This window comes from Mobula hypostoma, chromosome 23 (genome assembly GCF_963921235.1).
Source record: "Mobula hypostoma chromosome 23, sMobHyp1.1, whole genome shotgun sequence".
In the NCBI taxonomy this organism is placed as follows: Eukaryota; Metazoa; Chordata; class Chondrichthyes; order Myliobatiformes; family Myliobatidae; genus Mobula; species Mobula hypostoma.
Genome location: NC_086119.1, coordinates 5,268,175 through 5,286,282, shown reverse-complemented (window position 1 = coordinate 5,286,282; position 18,108 = coordinate 5,268,175). Strand labels below are relative to the sequence as shown.

Here is an 18,108-nt window from a genome sequence, read left to right as displayed (position 1 = left end):
ACATTCCTTGATAATAAACGTACTTGATTCGTGACTCTTGAATTAATTTAGTTTGCTGTAAGATCCATTTAGATGGACAAATTTACAGCAGTATAAGCTCCACTTTTAAAGGCCCATTGAGTGCTTCACCATTCCATCATGGCTGATTTATTATCCCTCTCAACACCATACTCCTGGCTTCGCACCATAAGCTTTGAAGCCATGACGAATCAAGAACCTGTTGACCTCTGCTTTAAATACACCCAATGACTTGACCTCCACAGCCATCTGTGGCAATGAATTCTACAGATTCACCACCCTCTGGCCAAAGACAATAAACTACATGGTGAATGGGGGAGGGGAGAGTAAATGGCTTTCTGTTCTTATTCAAAGTGAATACCACATAGTCTGAAGATATTGTGTGATTTAGACCATAAGATATAGGAGCAGAATTAGGCTATTTCACCCATCAAGACTGCTCTGTCATTTCATCATGGCTGATCTAATTTTCCTCTCAGCCCCAATCTGCTGCATTCTCCCTGTATCCCTTCATGCTCTGACCAATCAAGAATCTATCAACCTCTGCCCTAAATATACATACAAACCTGGCCTCCACAGCTGCCTGTGGCAAAGAATTTCACAGATTCACCACTCTCTGGCTAAAGAAATTACTCCTCATCTCTATTCTAGAAGGACACCCCTCTATTCTGAGTCTGTGTCCTCTGGTCTTAGACTCTCTCGCCATAGGAAACATCATCTTCATATTCACTCTATCAAGGCCTTTCACCATTCAATAGGTTTCAATGAGGTCACCTCTCATTCTTCTGAATTCCAATGAATACAGGCCCAGAGCCATCAAACACTTCTCTGGTGTTTTATAAAGTCTCAACATTGCATCCTTGCTTTTAGATTCTAGTCCTCTTGAAATTAATGCTAACATCACATTTGCCTTTCTCACCACAGACTCAACCTGCAAATTAATCTTTAGGGAATCCTGCACAAGGACTCCCAGATCCCTTTGCACCTCGGGTTTTAATCTCCATTTAGAAAATAGTCAGCCCTTTCATTTCTTCTACCAAAGTGCATGACCATACACTTCCCAACACTGTGTTCTATCTGCCATGTCTTTGCCCATTCTCCTAATCTAAGTCCTTCTGTAGCCTCTCTACCTCCTCAAAACAACTTGCCCCTCCACCTATCTTCATATCGCCTGCAAACTTTGCAACAAAGCCATCTTTTCCATCATCCAAATCAAAGACATATAAATATTGACATTTCAGGTGCACAATGTTGTTGCACGTGACAAGCAGAGTCAGCTAGTGGAGACACAAGGAGACCTGATGAAGTGTCATCAGCACTGTCACTGCTTCTCTCTCCAAAGATGCTGCCTGACCAACTGAGCATTTTCTGTCATCACATATCTTAATTATATTCAGGAAAATGAAAGATTAATGATATCAGTGGGCTCATAGTCAGATAAACTTAACAGTAGGCTGCTGACAGCTCACTGGCTATGGGTGGAAAATACACTAAACAGACAGCTACACTGCACACTTCTCCCAGTTCCATGAGTACCAGAATCCATCCAGCAGTTATCCAAATGATCATCACCGATGAGCCCTTTCACTCTGGAGCAGGCTTCAGATTCAGACTGAGATTTATTTATCACATGTACATCAAAACATGCAGTGAAATCCAGTGTTTGCATTAACAATCAACACACCTAAAGATGTGCTGTTGGCAGCCTGCTAGTGTTACCACCATACTGGCGCCAACGTAACAAACCCATAATGTTCAGCAGAACAACACAAGCAGCAACAACAACAACAGCAAAACAATGGAACAAAACAAGCCAACACAGCAAACTAAGCACCTTTCCCGCCCACTCACTCACACACACAGACAGGCCTCCAGGCCCAGGACAGGCCACCTCCTGGCCTGCAGTCTTTGGCCCGGACACATAGTCATCAGGGCCTCCAACCTCCGATCTCTGGCCCAGAGTCGCAGACGTCACCTTCGGGCCTCTACCTCCAGACTCACAGTTAAATCCAATATCCACAGAATGTCAAGTAACACACACAAAATGCTGGGGGTACTCAGCAGGCCAGGCAGCATCTATGAAAAGAGTAGAGTCAATGCTTCGGGCCAAGACCCTTCAGCAGAGACCCTTCCCTGCTGAAGGGTCTCAGCCCGAAATGTCGGCTGTACTCTTTTCTATAAATGCTGCATGGCCACCTGAGTTCCTCCAGCATTTTGTGTGTGTTTCTTGGCTATCCAGTATCTGCAGTTTTTCTCTTGTTTGTGATTGGATCCACAGAATGTCCTCTGGGACACTGGGTGGGTTGAGATCTAGGGCTGACTAAACACATAATCACAAATAAATGTTTTATCTCTTAACACCAGGCCTATACCCAGTTGCTACTCAAAGCTGATTTTTAAATTAGCTAGTTTGGTACTGCCCAGGAACCAAATTCAGGGTTTCATTCAAGGAAAATTTGGGGAGAGGTCTGTAGATTCAGTCACCCAACCATTTGGAAATTTAGGTGTAAACTGAGAGGTGAAAAGTTTGGAAGAAGGTAAAAAGTGAAAATATGAATAATAAATGATTTTTTGATCAAAATAAGCAGGTAAATGGGTCAAAAGCTCTTCTCCAGAGCACAACCAAGCTTATAACTGAGATCAGACATCACTAAACAAATCTGGAGTGATATGTCGACCCAACTATGACATTAGCTGCCACACTACTGCTTTCGATTGCAGCCCTGCACTGAACACAAACCAGCCCCCCTTGCTCAGTCTGACTCATTTATCGGAGACAAAAGAATGTCTCGCTGACAGAAAACAGAGCTGCTTTAATGAAGCTGAGGAAGACAATATTACGCTGAGCAGTGAATTTTGCTGCTCTTTTAAAGAAGTGCAACAGTTTTAGGTTACGTCTGTAAACCGGGTGCAATCTGCTGGGGGATAATGCACAATAAAGGATCACATTAAGGGGAAACCACATAGAAATACCATGACTCGCAAACTGCTGCTTTACTATTCAAATCCGCTTAACAGAACAAGGTGAGCATTCTTTTAATCATGGAGTACTAAAAAAACACTTCAGGCTGCAGTGCTCTCATAGAATTGTTTAGAATCTCTCAGCTGTAATGGCATCTCCAATGCTGCACTCATTTCAATATCTGCAGTGCCCTTTGGAGGATGGAAACCCAAGTACTGAAATGATATACCGAAGGAAACAAAGCAATTAGACAAGAGCCTTTATTTGTAACACACTCTTAAAAACTGCCAGAACTTTGATCATAGTTTAAAACACCTTATCTTCTTCCCATCTCACAAATCTCCAACATTTCCCCACAGGCATATAACCACCACTTTGAACTGCTTTTATTCATGATACGGATACCTAGAAAGATGTAGTTGTTTAATTTCCAAAAAGACTTTACAACAGGTTAATATATTTACAATATAAATATGAAATAGGCAGACTTCATATTGTAGATTGATCGTTTAAATTCTCCATAAGACCTGGGGGCAGAAGGCCATTCAGACCAAAACATACAAGACCACATGACAAACAACAGGAATTCTGCAGATGCTGGAAATTCAAGCAACACACATAAAGGCTGCTGGTGAACGCAGCAGGCCAGGCAGCATCGCTAGGAAGCGGTGCAGTCGACGTTTCAGGCCGAGACCCTTTGTCAGGACTAACTGGAGGAAAAGTGAGTAAGGGATTTGAAAGTTGGAGGGGGAGGGGGAGATCCAAAATGATGGGAGAAGACAGGAGGGGGAGGGATGGAGCCAAGAGCTGGACAGGTGATAGGCAAAAGGGATACGAGAGGATCATGGGACAGGAGGTCTGGGAAGAAAGACAAGGGGGGGGGGGACCCAGAGGATGGGCAAGGGGTATATTCAGAGGGACAGAGGGAGAAAAATGAGAGTGAGAGAAAGAATGTGTGTAAAAAAATAAGTAACAGATGGGGTACGAGGGGGAGGTGGGGCATTAGCGGAAGTTAGAGAAGTCAATGTTCATATGACATACTAGCACAACTAGGCCACTTGGCCCATCAAGTCTGCTCTGCCATTCCATCACGGCTGATTTATTATCCATCTCAACCCCATTCTCCTGCTTTCTCCCCATAACCTTTGATGCCTTTACTAACCAAAAACCTATCAACCTCCACTTTAAGTATATCCAAGGATTTGGCCTTTGCAGCCATATGTGGCAATGAATTCCACATATTCACCACACTCTGGCTAAAGAAATTCCTCCTCATCTTTGTTCTAAAGGAGGTGTCCTCCTATTCTGAAGCTGGGCCCTCTAGTCCTAGTCCCTCTCACCATAGGAGTAATATCATACTTGTACAGTAGTCATCTACTTTAATATTATTTGTGGTAACGTTCTGTCTTCCATAAAAAACGTAAGACCATAAGACACAGAAGCAGAATTCAGCCATTCGGCCCATCAAGTCTGCTCCACCATTCCACCACGTGCATCTGTCTTTCAGGTTTGTAGAAATCTTTTAACTAAGCTAAAGTGAACTATATCAAAGAACATTAAGGGCTGAGGCCAAAATTGCAAGAAAAGGGCACATGCTCTTCATCATTCCATCCAACTGAAATCAAGAAAGTTGGTAGTTGGCACTTGGTACCTTATAGCAGTATCAGCAAAATGGTCCCTAACAACACAATATTCAGGAGTAAATGAAAATCAAAATCAAAACTGCAGATACTAAAAAACTTAGCAGATCAGGCAGCACACGTATAATGAGAAACAGTTAACATTTCAGCCCTGAGGCCCCTCATCAGAACTGAGAAAGAGTAACAAGTTAATCTGGGTAGTCTATGGGTACCCTTTGCTATCAGAGCTGAGATTTGAGCTCCCTCAAAACAGGCATCCCATGCACATATTTTAAACACTTTTTGACAGCCAAGACACAACAATTAATGTTGAATTCATAATTGCTTCTAAGTCTGATTTTTACCCAAATTAAAGGCAAAAGGGTAAAGCTTGACCTGATTATATATCAAAGAGACAGGTCATAATGCAATGTGCTATGTGAATGCAACAAAGCCATAAATATTAATACATTTCAAGATACAGTAGATTCGGGTTAATTGGGACACATTGGGACCAGTACAATTTGGCCCAATTAAGCGGCTGCACCAATTAGCTGAAGTTTCACGGAAATAATTAAAAAGGTATAAAAAAGACAAACTCTCATTTAACTGAGTAACACATTATATATTTAAATGAAATACAGAACAAATTATAACAGTACCAATAATACCCCAGTACTATAAAGTTGTGTATTAGTTCATAATAGTTATTGACGGAGGAGGAAATCAGAGGTCCAAGAGCCAATCTTCATCAGAGGACCAGAGGTGAAGAAGGTCAGAAAAATAAAATTCCTCACTGTTATCATTTCAGGGAATCTGTCCTGAACCCAGCACATAAATGTCATTATGAAGAAAGCACAGCAACACCTCTATTTCCTTAGAAGTTTGTGAAGAGTTGGCGTAACATCTAAAACTTTGTCAAACTTCTATAGATGTTTGGTGGAGAGTATATTGACTGGTTGCATCATAGCCTGATATGGAAACACCAATGTCCTTGAATAGAAAAGCCTACAAAAAGAAGTGGATACAGCTTAGTGCATCACAGGCAAAGCCCACCCACCACTGAGCACATCTACACAGCGCGCTGTCACAGGAAAGCAACACACAGGATCATGTAGGGTCCCCACCGCACAGGCCATGCCCTCTTCTCACTGCTGCCATCAGGAAGAAGGTACAGGAGCCTCAGGACCGCCACCACCACATTCAGGAACAATTATTACCCCTCAACCATCAGACTCCAAAACCAGAGCAAGTAACTTCATTCAACTTTCACTTGTCCCATCACTGAACTGTTCCAACAACCTCTGGACTCACTTTCAAGGACTCTTCATCTTATGTTCTCAATATTTATTGTGTTTTTTGTATTTGCAGTCTGTTGTCTTTTGCACATTGGTTGTTTGTCTGTCCTGTTGGATGTAGTCTTTCAATGATTCTATTGTGTTTGGTGGAATTACGGTGTATGCCTGCAATTAAACAAACCTCAGGGTTGTATATGGAGAGGATGAACTTTGATAATAAATTTACTTTGAACTTCGAATTCATCCAGTTTATGCTGCTGCATTCCTTTATTCAACTGTAAATGAACAAAATCAGCACAAATACCTCGAGTAATTTTTTCAACTCGTGTCAAATCTTTTTGTGGCACCTTGACAAGGGTCTGAAATGGTTTAAAGTCAAAATTAAAAACAAAATTATCAAAAAATCACTGCTTTTAGAATCGGCATCCGTGATAATGAATGGATAACATAACACAAGCATACACAACTGGTGCTATTTAAAAACTGTCACAGTGTAGGGTCTAATGGTCACACAAGTGCACCCAAATGATGTTAATTAGAAACTGTTCAGCAACAGTCTCCTGCCCCGATTAAGAGGCATAGTGTCCCAAATAAATGAAGAGAATCCTGGCTAACTTTTCTATTGATTTTTGGTTTTTAAGAGTTGTCCCAAATAAATGGCTGACCGTATTAACCAGAATCCAATGCATAACCTCCAGACCAGTGCACAGTACATTATAAGCTGTGGATATAAACACAAGAAATAGAAGCAGGACTAGCCCATCTATCCCTTCAAACAAGCTCTGCCAATCATCACGAGCATGGGTGATCTTCCTTTCTAGTGATATGTTCCAGCACTATCCTCATATCCTTTCATTCATTTACTATCTAGCAATCTACTGATCCCTGTCTTGGACAGCATCACATTCTTTACCACATCATATTCCATCTGCCATGTCCTTTTCCTTTTATTCAACAGCTATATCCTGCTGGAGCCATGTTATATTCCTATATCTCACATAACACCTAGTTTAGTTCTGTCATTAAACCTGGCCAACATTTACTGTGCATCCTTCATTCACCATGAATCTCTGCACCATTTCAGAGAGAAACATAGAAAAATAGAAACATAGAAAACCTACAGCACAATACAGGTCCTTCGGCCCACAAAGCTGTGCTAAACATGTACTTACTTTAGAAATTATCTAGGGTTTCCCATAGTCCTCTATTTTTCAAACCTCCATGTACCTATCCAGGAGTCTCTTAAATTGTATCCGCCTCCAGCACAGTCGCCAGCAGCCCATTCTAAGCACTCAGCATTTTCTGCGTAAAAAACTTACCCCTGACATCCCACCTGTATCTATTTCCAAGCAACTTAAAACTGTGTTAGCCATTTCAGCCCTGGGAAAAAGCCTCTGACTATCCACACAATCAATGCTTCTCATCATGTTATACATCTCTATCAGATCATTTCTCATCCTCCACTGCTCCAAGAGAAAAGGCCAAGTTCACCAACCTCTTCTCATAAGGCATGCTTCCCAATCCAGGCAACATCGTTGTAAATCTCCTCTGCACCCTTTCTATAGTTTCCACATCCTTCTTGTAGTGAGGTGATGAGAGCTGAGCACAGTACTCCAAGTGGGGTCTGACCAGGGTCTATATAGCTGTAACATTACCTCTCAGCTCTTGAACTCAATCCCACGACTGATGAAGGCCAATACACCGTATGCCTTCTTAACCACACAGTCAATCTACGCAGCAGCTTTGAGTGTCCTATGGACTCGGACCCCAAGATCCCTCTAATCCTCTACACTGCCATAATACTATATTTTGCCATCATATTTGACTGACCAAAATGAACCACCTCACGCTTAGCTGGGTTGAACTCCATCTGCCACTTCTCAGCCCAGTTTTGTATCCTATCAATATTCACACTATCCACAACACCCCCAATCTTTGTGTCATCAGCAAATTTACTAACCTATCCCTCCACTTCCTCATCCAGGTCATTTATAAAAATCACAAAGAGAAGGGGTCCCAGGACAGATCACTGAGGCACACCACTGGTCATCGACCTCCATGCAGAATATGACCCGCCTACAACCACTCTTTGCCTTCTGTGGGCAAGCTAATTCTGGATCCACAAAGCAAGGTCCCCTTGGATCCCATCCCTCCTTACTTTCTCAATAAGCCTTGTATGGGGTGCCTTATCAAATACCTTGCTGAAATCCATATACACTACATCTACTGCTCTACCTTCATCAATGTGATTAGTCACATCCTCAAAAAATTCAATCAGGCTCATAAGGCACGACCTGCCTTTGACAAAGCCATGCTGACTATTCCTAATCATATTATGCCTCTCCAAATGTTCATAAGTCCTGCCTCTCAGGATCTTCTCCATCAACTTACCAACCACTGAAGTAAGACCCACTGGTCTATAATTTCCAGGGCTATCTCTACTCCCTTTCTTGAATAAGGGAACAACATATGCAACCCTCCAATCCTCCAGAACCTATCCCGTCCCTATTGATGATGCAAAGATCATTGCCAGAGGCTCAGCTATCTCCTACCTCAGTAGCCTGGGGTATATATCTCATCCGGTCCCGGTGACTTATCCAACGTGATGCTTTCCAAAAGCTCCAGCACATCCTCTTTCTTAATGCCTATATGCTCAAGCTCTTCAGTCCGCTGTAAGTCATCCCTACAATCGCCACGGTCCTTTTCCGTAGTGAATACTGAAGCAAAGTATTCATTAAGTACCTCCGCTACCTCCTCCAGTTCCATACACACTTTCCCACTGTCACACTTGATAGGTCTTATTCTCTTACGTCTTATCCTCTTGCTCTTCTCGTAGAATGCATTGAGGTTTTCCTTAATCCTGTCTGCCAAGGCCTTCTCATGGCCCCTTCTGGCTCTCCTAATTTCATTCTTAAGCTCCTTCCAGCTAGCTTTATAACTTTGTAGATCCCTATCATTACCTAGTGTTTTGAACCTTTCGTAAGATTTTCTTTTCTTCTCGACTAGATTTGCAACAGCCTTTGTACACCATGTTCCTGTACCCTGCCATCTTTTCCTTGTCTCATTGGAACATACTTACGCAGAACGCCACACAAATATCCCCTGAACATTTGCTGCATTTCTGCAGTACATTCCCCTGAGAACATCTGCTTCCAATTTATACTTCCAAGTTCCTGCCTGATAGCATTATATTTCCCCTTACTCCAATTAAAAGTTTTCCTAACTTGTCTGCTCCTATCACTCTCCAATGCTATGGTAAAGAAGATAGAACTGTGATTACTATCTCCAAAATGCTCTCCCACTGAGAGACGTGACATCTGACCAGGTTCATTTTCCAATACAGGATCAAGTATAGCCTCTCCTCTTGTAGGCTTATCTGCATATTGTGTCAAGAAACCTTCCTGAACACACCTAACAAACTCCACCCCATCTAAAACTCTTGCTCTAGGGAGATGCTAATCAATATTGGGGAAATTAAAATCTCCCATCATGACAACCCTGTTATTATTGCACCATTCCGGAATCTGTCTCCCTATCTGCTCCTCAATGTCTCTGTTACTATTGGGTGGTCTATAAAAAACACCCAGTGGAGTTATTGACCCTTTCCTGTTTCTAATTTCCACCCACAGAGACTCAGTAGACAACCCCTCCAAGATTTCCTCCTTTTCTGCAGCCGTGACACTCTGATCAGCAGTGCCACGCCCCCACCTCTTTTGCCCCCCTCTCTGTCCTTTCTGAAACATCTAAAGCCTGGCACTCGAAGTAGCCTTTCCTGTCAAAACACTTTGGTGGGTCTGGAGATGCAAAGAAACCAAACCATGTTAATTTGTTTCTCAAAAGAACATTAGTGAACTATGTGGGTTTCATTATCAGCAGTATTCATAATTGCTTTTTATTCTATATTTATTAATTTATTTGATAATTACATTCCCCAGTTACCACGGTGGGAATAAAACTCATATATCTAGGTTCAGGCTTTGGATGCTAGTCCAACCATAGAAGCTTACTGCTAATAAACCAGCTGTATTTGACACACTTACATCAAAACATACAGTGAATTGCATCGTTTGCACCAAATCAAAGATTGTGCTGGGGGCAGCCCACAAGTGTTGCCGTCCTTCCATAGCAAGCCCACAACTCACTAACTCTAACCCATGTGTCTTTGGAATGTGGGAAGAAACTCACACGGTCACGGGGAGAATATACAAACTCTTTACAGTCGGCAGTGGGATTTGAACCCCAGCTTCACAGCTATTGCTGTAAAGCATTACCCTAACCACGATGCTATCGTGCTGCACCCTTAAAGCATCAAAAGGACAGGGAAAAGGGTCTTGGCCCGAAACATCAACTGTCCTCTTTTCCATAGATGCTGCCTGGCCTGCTGAGTTTCTGCAGCATTTTGTGTGTGTTGCAAAGGACAGGGAGATAGGATGAGAATGTTAGTGAAGTGAGCACACAGGCCCCTTCCATCACAGTTCAACACAACAGCAATATCCAGGCTGAGCTCATAAGGAAGGCAGCCGATGGAGAAGCTTCCATTATGATTCTCTAACTCATTCAACTGGAAAACAAAAGTACAATTCCTATTCCATCCTTGGCTCTTTACAACATAGTTGTACTGACAGAATTATACCTTACAGTTAACATCCCAGACTCCACCATCACCATTCCCGGGTGTGTACCGTCTCACCGGCAGGACAGGCCTAGCAGAGGTGGTGGCACAGTGGATTACAGTAGAGAGGGAGTTGCCCTGGCAACTCTCAACATCGACTCTGGACCCCATGAAGTCTCATGGCACCAGGTTAATCATGGGCAAGGAAACCTCCTGCTGATTACCATGTACTGTCCTTCCTCAGCTGATGAATCAGTACTTCTCCAGTCTATCACCAAGCCTGGCTCAGTAGTACTACCACAGACCGAGCTGGCCGGGTCCTACTGGACACAGCTACTAAGCTGGGACTACAGCAGGTGGTGAGGGAACCAACGAGAAGGAAAAACACACTTGACCTCATTCTCACCAACCTGCCTGCCGTGGAAGCATCTGTCTATGACAGCATTGGTAGAAGTGACCACCACACAGTATTTGTGGAGACTAAATCCCATCTCCACAATGAAGAAATCCTGCACCGCGTTGTGTGGCACTACCACCATACTAAATGGGATAGCGCAAACAGATCTAGCAGCCCAAGAATGGGCATCTATGAGGCACTGTGAACCATCAGCAGTAGCAGAATTGTACTCAACTACAATCTGTAACCTCATAACCCAGCATATCCCCCACTCTAACATTACCACCAGACCAGGGGATCAACCCTGGTTCAATGAAGAGTGCCGAGAACAACACCAGACATACCTCAGTAGGAGGCGTTACCCTGCTGAAGTCACAATACAGGACTACTTGCACGTCAAACACCACAAGCAGCAAGTAACAGACAGAGCTAAGTGGTCCCACAACCAATGGATCGGATCTTTATACTTTATACTTTATTGTCGCCAGACAATTAATACTAGAACATACAATCATTGCAGCGATATTTGATCCTGCGCTTCGCGCTCCCTGGAGTACAAATCGATAGTAAATATTAAAAAATTTAAATTATAAATCATAAATAGAAAATAGAAAAGGGAAAGTAAGGTAGTGCAAAAAAAAAACGAGAGGCAGGTCCGGATATTTGGAGGGTACAGCCCAGATCCAGGTCAGGATCCGTTCAGCAGTCTTATCACAGTTGGAAAGGAGCTGTTCCCAAATCTGGCCTAAGATCTAAGCTCTGCAGTCTTGCCACATCCAGCCATGAATGGTGGTGGACAATCAAACAACCCACTGGAGAAGGAGATTCCACAAATATCCCCATCCTCACTGACAGAGGAGCCTAGCAGACCTGTGTAAAAGATAAGGCTGAGGCATTTGCAACAATCTTCAGCCAGAAGTTTCGATCCAGCTCAGCCTCCTCCAGAAGGCCCCAGCATCCCAGATGTCAGTATGTAGCCAATCCAATTCATTCCACATGACATCAGGAAATGGCTGAAAGCACTGGATACTGTGAAGACTATAAGCCTAGACAAAATCCCACAATAGTCCTGAAGTTTGTGCTCTAGAACTTGCCACACCACTAGCTAAGCTGTTCCAGTACAGCTACACACCTGCATCTACCCGGCAATGTGGAAAATTGCCCAGGTATGTCCCGTACACAAGAAACAGGACAAGACCTACCCAGCCAACTACCGCCTTATCAGCTTACTCTCAATCATCAGCAAAGTAACGGAAGGAATCATCAACAGTGCTATATGCAGCACCTACTTGGCAATAACCTGCTTATGGATGCCCAGTTTGGGTTCTGTCAGGGCCACTCAGCTCCTGACCTCATCACCTGCTTGGTCCAAACATGGACCAAAGAGCTAAGTACCAGAGGTGAGGTGAGAGTGATAACCCTCGACATCAAGGCAGTATTTGACTGAGCACTAACTAAAATGGAATAAATGGGAGTTAGAGGGAAAACCCTCCGCTGGTTGGAATCATACCTGACACAAAGGAAGATGGTTGTGGTGGTTAGAGGTCAATCACCTCATCCTCAGGACATCACTGCAGGAGTTCCTCAGGGAAGTGTCCTAGGACCAACCATCTTCAGCTGCTTTACCTGTTAAAAGGTCAAAAGTGGGGATGTTCCCAGGATCACAGGGGGCTATGGGAGATTGTGATCATTCCTCCATGTTTTGACAGTCAAAACATGCATAGAAGGCATTGAGCACGTTTGGAAACTAAGCCCTATTGCTGCCTATGTCATTTGATTTTACTTTATAAGAGCATTCAAGCTTTGCCACAACTGTCAAGCATCCTTCATTGATTCAAGTTTAGTCTGGAAATCAAATCAAATCAAATCAAGTTTAATTATCATTCAAACCATACACAGATACAGCTGAACGAGACAGAATTCCTCTGGAGCCAAAGTGCAAAACGTGCAAAAATAACGAGTAACATTCAAAATGGCGAATAACACAATTCAAAATTATTAGTGAGTAAAAAAGCATATTCACTCAAAAAAAACATACATTGCACACACAAATCTCTTGCTACTAGCACACAATTTATTTGCATTGTGATGGACTTTAGGTCTTGAGGGAGCTGGGAAGCCGGGGAGCTCAGGAACCGATACCCACAGCTGCTGCTGAGTCCTGAGTCAGGACTAAGTTAGTGTGCATATAAATTTGTGGAGTGTGAAATAAATACAATTTGAGAAGTATCAATCCATTAAGTTTAATTCATTAATAGCATCCGTCAACAGAATAGAAATACTGCGGATTCAGCAGCAGCCGCAGATGGCAGTTCCTGAGCTCCCCCACTCCCACGGGTCCCAAAGTCCATCCACACGACGCGCAAATTCTTTGTGCAATTCCTTTGTGCGCTAGTAACAAAAGCCTTGGAGGGAACATTGTCCAAGACCTTGAGCGACAATGTCTGGCAACGCAGCATGTAGATGCACGCAATCCGGCACTTCATTCCACCACTCGAACACGGGAGGGCAGCACCAATAGGAGAGGCCAGGCCCCAGCCAAACATGGCCACCATGCTGTAAAGCTCTCATGTCTTCTCACCTGGTCTGCAGTAGCAGACAAGCCCAAGGTTTGTGGCCTAGTCCTCTCTACAACGAAAGCTAAGCAGCTCCCATGTCGTCTGCCCCCTCCACCAGACAAGGGTGACAGGCCTGCAGCAACTTACATTATCACTGCCAAACAGAGTCTTGTGATTGCAAGTGAAATGTCCAAGACAATCTCCCAAGGTTATACTGCACTAACTCTGATGGTTCCAAGTAGCGGGCAGCACGGTCTGTAACCAGGTCAGCTCCTCCGATATCCTGACTGCCTCCTTCTCCAACATCCCAGCCGACCCCTTTGACATCTTGGCTGGCTCCTCCTCCAACATCCCAGCCGACCCCTTTGACATCTCGGCTGGCTCCTTCTCCAGCATCCCAGCCGACCCCTTCAACATCTCGGCTGGCTCCTTCTCCAACATCCCAGCCCACCCCTTCAACGCCTCGGCCAGCTCCACCACTAACAGCAGTCCAGTTACTCCGATTAACGAGCAGCTCACTAATGGCGTAGCCCTGCAGTACTCAAATTTCTTGGAGTAGAATTGTCCTTGGATTGTAAAAAAAAACAAATTTTACAAAGAAAAATTTGGAATTGCCACCTTGCCTGTGAGATGGCTTTCAAGGAGATCATACCTGGACCTCGTGTGCCTTTCTTGATCACCAGACTTGAATGCCTCTGATCTGGCCCTCAGCAGACTGCGAATCTCATGGTTCATCCAGGGTTCTGGTAGTGGAAGACTCTGAATGATTTCGTGAGGACACACTCATCCACAATTGTTTTTATAAAGTGTGTGACAACCATGATGTATTCATTCAGATCCACAGATGAATCCTTGAACACGGATCAATCCACTGACTCGAGGCGATCCCATAGCTGCTCCTCTGCTTCCCATAACCACCTCTTTGTTGTCCTCATCTCTGCAGCCTTGCTCTTTAGCTTCTGCCTGTGCAGGTAGGAGGAGGACAGCCAAGCTATCAGATTTACCAAAGTGTGGTCTGGGCACGGAACAGTAGGCGATCCTTATCTTAGTGTAACAGTGGTCTAGTGTGTGGGACTTCTGGTGCTATAGGTTATATGCTGATAGTAATTGAGCAGGGATTTCTTCAAATAAGCCTGGTTGAAGTCTCCAACGATGATTTGAAATGCATTGGGATGGACTGTTTCTTGTTTGGAGGCGGCATCCTGCGGTACCTCAAGCACTTGATTATAGTGAGCCACTGGTGGCATGGTCTTAAGATATCCATTTTTTCCACTTACATCTCTCTCAAGTGTAAGCATTAATAAATGTTTGTGATTTTTCTTCCCGAATATTCATAAGCAAAACAATAATTCCACCCTCTGTCTGGTTCTGTGGTAGAAATCGGTCATGAAACAGACTGGTTTCTGAAATGGAAGGTATTACATATAAAGGAAGTCTGAAGAGGCTAAGCCTGCAATCCTTTGCATTAGAAAGATGAAGTGACCTCAGAGAAACAGACAAATTTTTAGAGCAAAACTGGGTAGGTATAAATAGACACATGAGAGACTGCAAATGCTGGAAATCTGGAGGAACAAACAAAATTCTGGAGGAAATCAGCAGGTCAGGTGGTATCTATGGAAGAAAATTAACAGCCAATGTTTCAGGCTTGAAACATCGAGTGTTCATCCTCCATAGGTGCTGCCTGACCTGCTGAGTTCCTCTAGCTTTTTGCGCTCATGGACTATTTGTCCCTCTCCCAACACGGAGGAGACCATGCAGCATCCATACCAGGCACACCAGACTCAAAGACAGTTACTTTCCCCAAGCAGTAAGTCTGACCAACACCTCCACCCACTAACCCACCCCTCCACGACGACTACTTTATCATTACCTGTCAGTCGCCTTACATACACTCCTGTGCCTAGCACCACTTTATTGACATACAATCAATCAATGTATATAAGTGCGACAGCCAACCAATCAGAACAAGTTGGAACAATATAAATATGAAAACTCAACAGAAACAAACCCAATTACATACTGACGTTGTCACTTCGACTGGTGACAAAAGGTTTGCGACCTAACCTCCAGGCTCAGTGAGCAACCCTACAAACAAGCTATTATACGTATGTATTTACATTCAGACCCCGCATAGCGCTGATTCGTTACAACAAGGTTATTCGAATCTTTATTGAAATTTTTAAAAATGACAAAAATTCATTCTAAACAACACTTAAAACTTCTCATGAGCAGCTGCAATTAGAGTAAACATTCAATCAGCCAATGAGAGCACTTTACATACACTCTGAGCCACTCACAGCCGATCACGTATTAGTTCACACTCTGCCTCCCCGCGTGTGTAAATGTTCTTGCTCCCTCACCAATTTATTCCATTTTTTTCAGCCGTAATGTCTGGAAAACGGCCTGCAACTTCCAGTGAGGGTAGTACATCTAAGATGTCTAGGAAAAACATTAGCATGAACGTGAAACTCCTAGGATTTCAGGCAGAACCAGTCACCCAAAACATCGTTGAACTGGCCAATGAAGCGGAATTAGAGGATGTTAATGATGGCGATGCTAAAGAGTTACTGCATTCTCATGGTGAGCCTTAATAACAAAGAGCTTTGCGAATTGGCAGAGCAAGTATCCTGGGTGACTCTGAGGACTTGGATGGAGAAGAGGAGACTCCAGCAAGAAACCTCACCATAATGTTCCTCATGATCACACAAATCATGGGCCAGTTCATTGATAATGACCCTGACTGGGAATGAAGCAATAAGGCAAAGAGAGGTGTTCTTGATATGATTTCCTGCTACAGAGAACTGCTTCATGAGAGGAAATTTTTAAAAAGGCAGTCAAATCTCAACGCCTACTTGAAGAAGAAGCCAAAATTAAGGGAGGACCCACAGCCTGGTCCCTCTCTGAGATGTGACCACCACCCACTTCCCTCCATTGCTGCTGTGATACTTTGCTGCTCCACTGATGTACAGGTTAGACCTATTTGCACATATATTATTCCACAAATTACTGTCTATACATAAAATATATCACGTATCTCGAGTTTAATCTTTTTAAATCAGGCACACGTCTATTTACGCAATGTCATAATTACCCCACATAGCACTGACTTACATAGCGTTCCATCTCCAAGGAATGCATCCGCGGGGCTAAGAGGGGTCTGAGTGTATATTTATTGTTTTTTTTCATTATTGTGTTTTTTTTAAATCTTTGGTGGGTTTTTTTTTTGAGCTGCTTCGGATCCAGAGTAACAATGATTTCATTCTCCTTTACACTTGTGTACTGGAAATGACATTAAACAATCTTGAATTTTAAGCAATCTTGAAGAGAATAGTACTCCAGGCTAGAAAGACCAGAGAAAAGGCATCATGGTCACAGGATACAAGGCAGACCTTTCAGGACCGAGGTGAGGAGAAATCTTGAGACACAAGAGACTGCATAAGGTGATATCTCTTGACTCAAATGGTGGAGTAAACTTTTCAGATGCTCTACCTAGGAAGGCCATGGAGTGTCATTCATTAACTGTATTCAGAATCGACAGTGGGGCTGAACAGTCTACTGCTATTTCATATGACAGGGTAAGTGTTTATGCATTATTAGAGGTATTTTAGTGCAACTCAAAAATTCTATAAAATATTAGACTTGTGGTTCTTCACAATACCTGTCCTTCCCCAACAGTTTCAGTATCGATGATTGTGACAACCCCAGGGATGTGCGGGCTGCGTCGAGAGGCACTGTGTGTGGAAACCTCATCCTCAAGAGTCCCTGAGGGTAAACTGCCAGCCAGCCGACCCACTGCTTCCCCAAACATGGTGAGTCCTGTCTTGAATGTCTGTATCAGATTTAAAAAGAAAGAAGAAAGAAAACAATCAAAGCCAGCATCAACATCCCCACTTCAGACACTGATAACACAACAGAGTCCAGCCAGAACACATGCGGATCAATGGGAAACTGTTTTGATTAGTGCTAAAAAGTTTAACAGCAGTGATTAGACAACACATTAGAGCTGATCAATTAGTAGCCAAGTGTTTGCTTAAATTATTAATAATTTGACAATATGCACATGTTCTCTTAGTCGGCTGTTACGAAGTGACTTCCACGGACCAACACCAACAGGCGCCACTCTGTATTGACGATAGTACGGAGTCAGGAAGCCTGATTAACCTTTTAAATGCCGCATCAGCTGCTCCCTCCATTAACGGTAATGGTGTTGCTCTCACGTAAGCTGTTAGGACTCATTTAGAAGCTATTGAGTAACAGGGGAATACAGAAACAGGCTTCACCACAGCAATTAACTACCCTAGGGTTAAATCATCCTAAGGCAGATGGAAGCAGCCAAGACTCTAATTAGATAGTGATAAGACTAAAGGGTTTTATGAAATTTTGGACCATACAAAAGTCAGAAGGTCACAGTAATTGCATGTTTTCCAGTTTAGGTGTGAACCATTACTCAGATTTGGAGTCACTGTCTTCTGTAAAGTGCATGCCAACTATGACATATAATCATAATTAACTTCAATTAGTTTCTTCGAAGACAAAACCACATTTCTTTTTTGCCAACATGGAAAAGCACCAAGATAGTTGGCTGATTGGCACCAAGAAAAATAAATTAGTTAATGAATATGTAGCAATGTCTTTTGGAACTTG

General features: G+C 43.2%; 1 protein-coding gene across 7 annotated transcripts in view; it reads right to left on the bottom strand.

Moving 5' to 3' along the window:
* bcas3 (BCAS3 microtubule associated cell migration factor) overlaps positions 1-18,108 on the bottom strand; it is a 987,973-nt gene that overhangs the window by 754,833 nt on the left and 215,032 nt on the right. For all 7 annotated transcript variants that reach the window (XM_063031775.1, XM_063031774.1, XM_063031776.1 and 4 more), the window contains exon 12: positions 17,123-17,293. In XM_063031775.1, the coding sequence (XP_062887845.1) occupies positions 17,123-17,293 (171 nt within the window). The remainder of the gene's footprint in view (positions 1-17,122; positions 17,294-18,108) is intronic.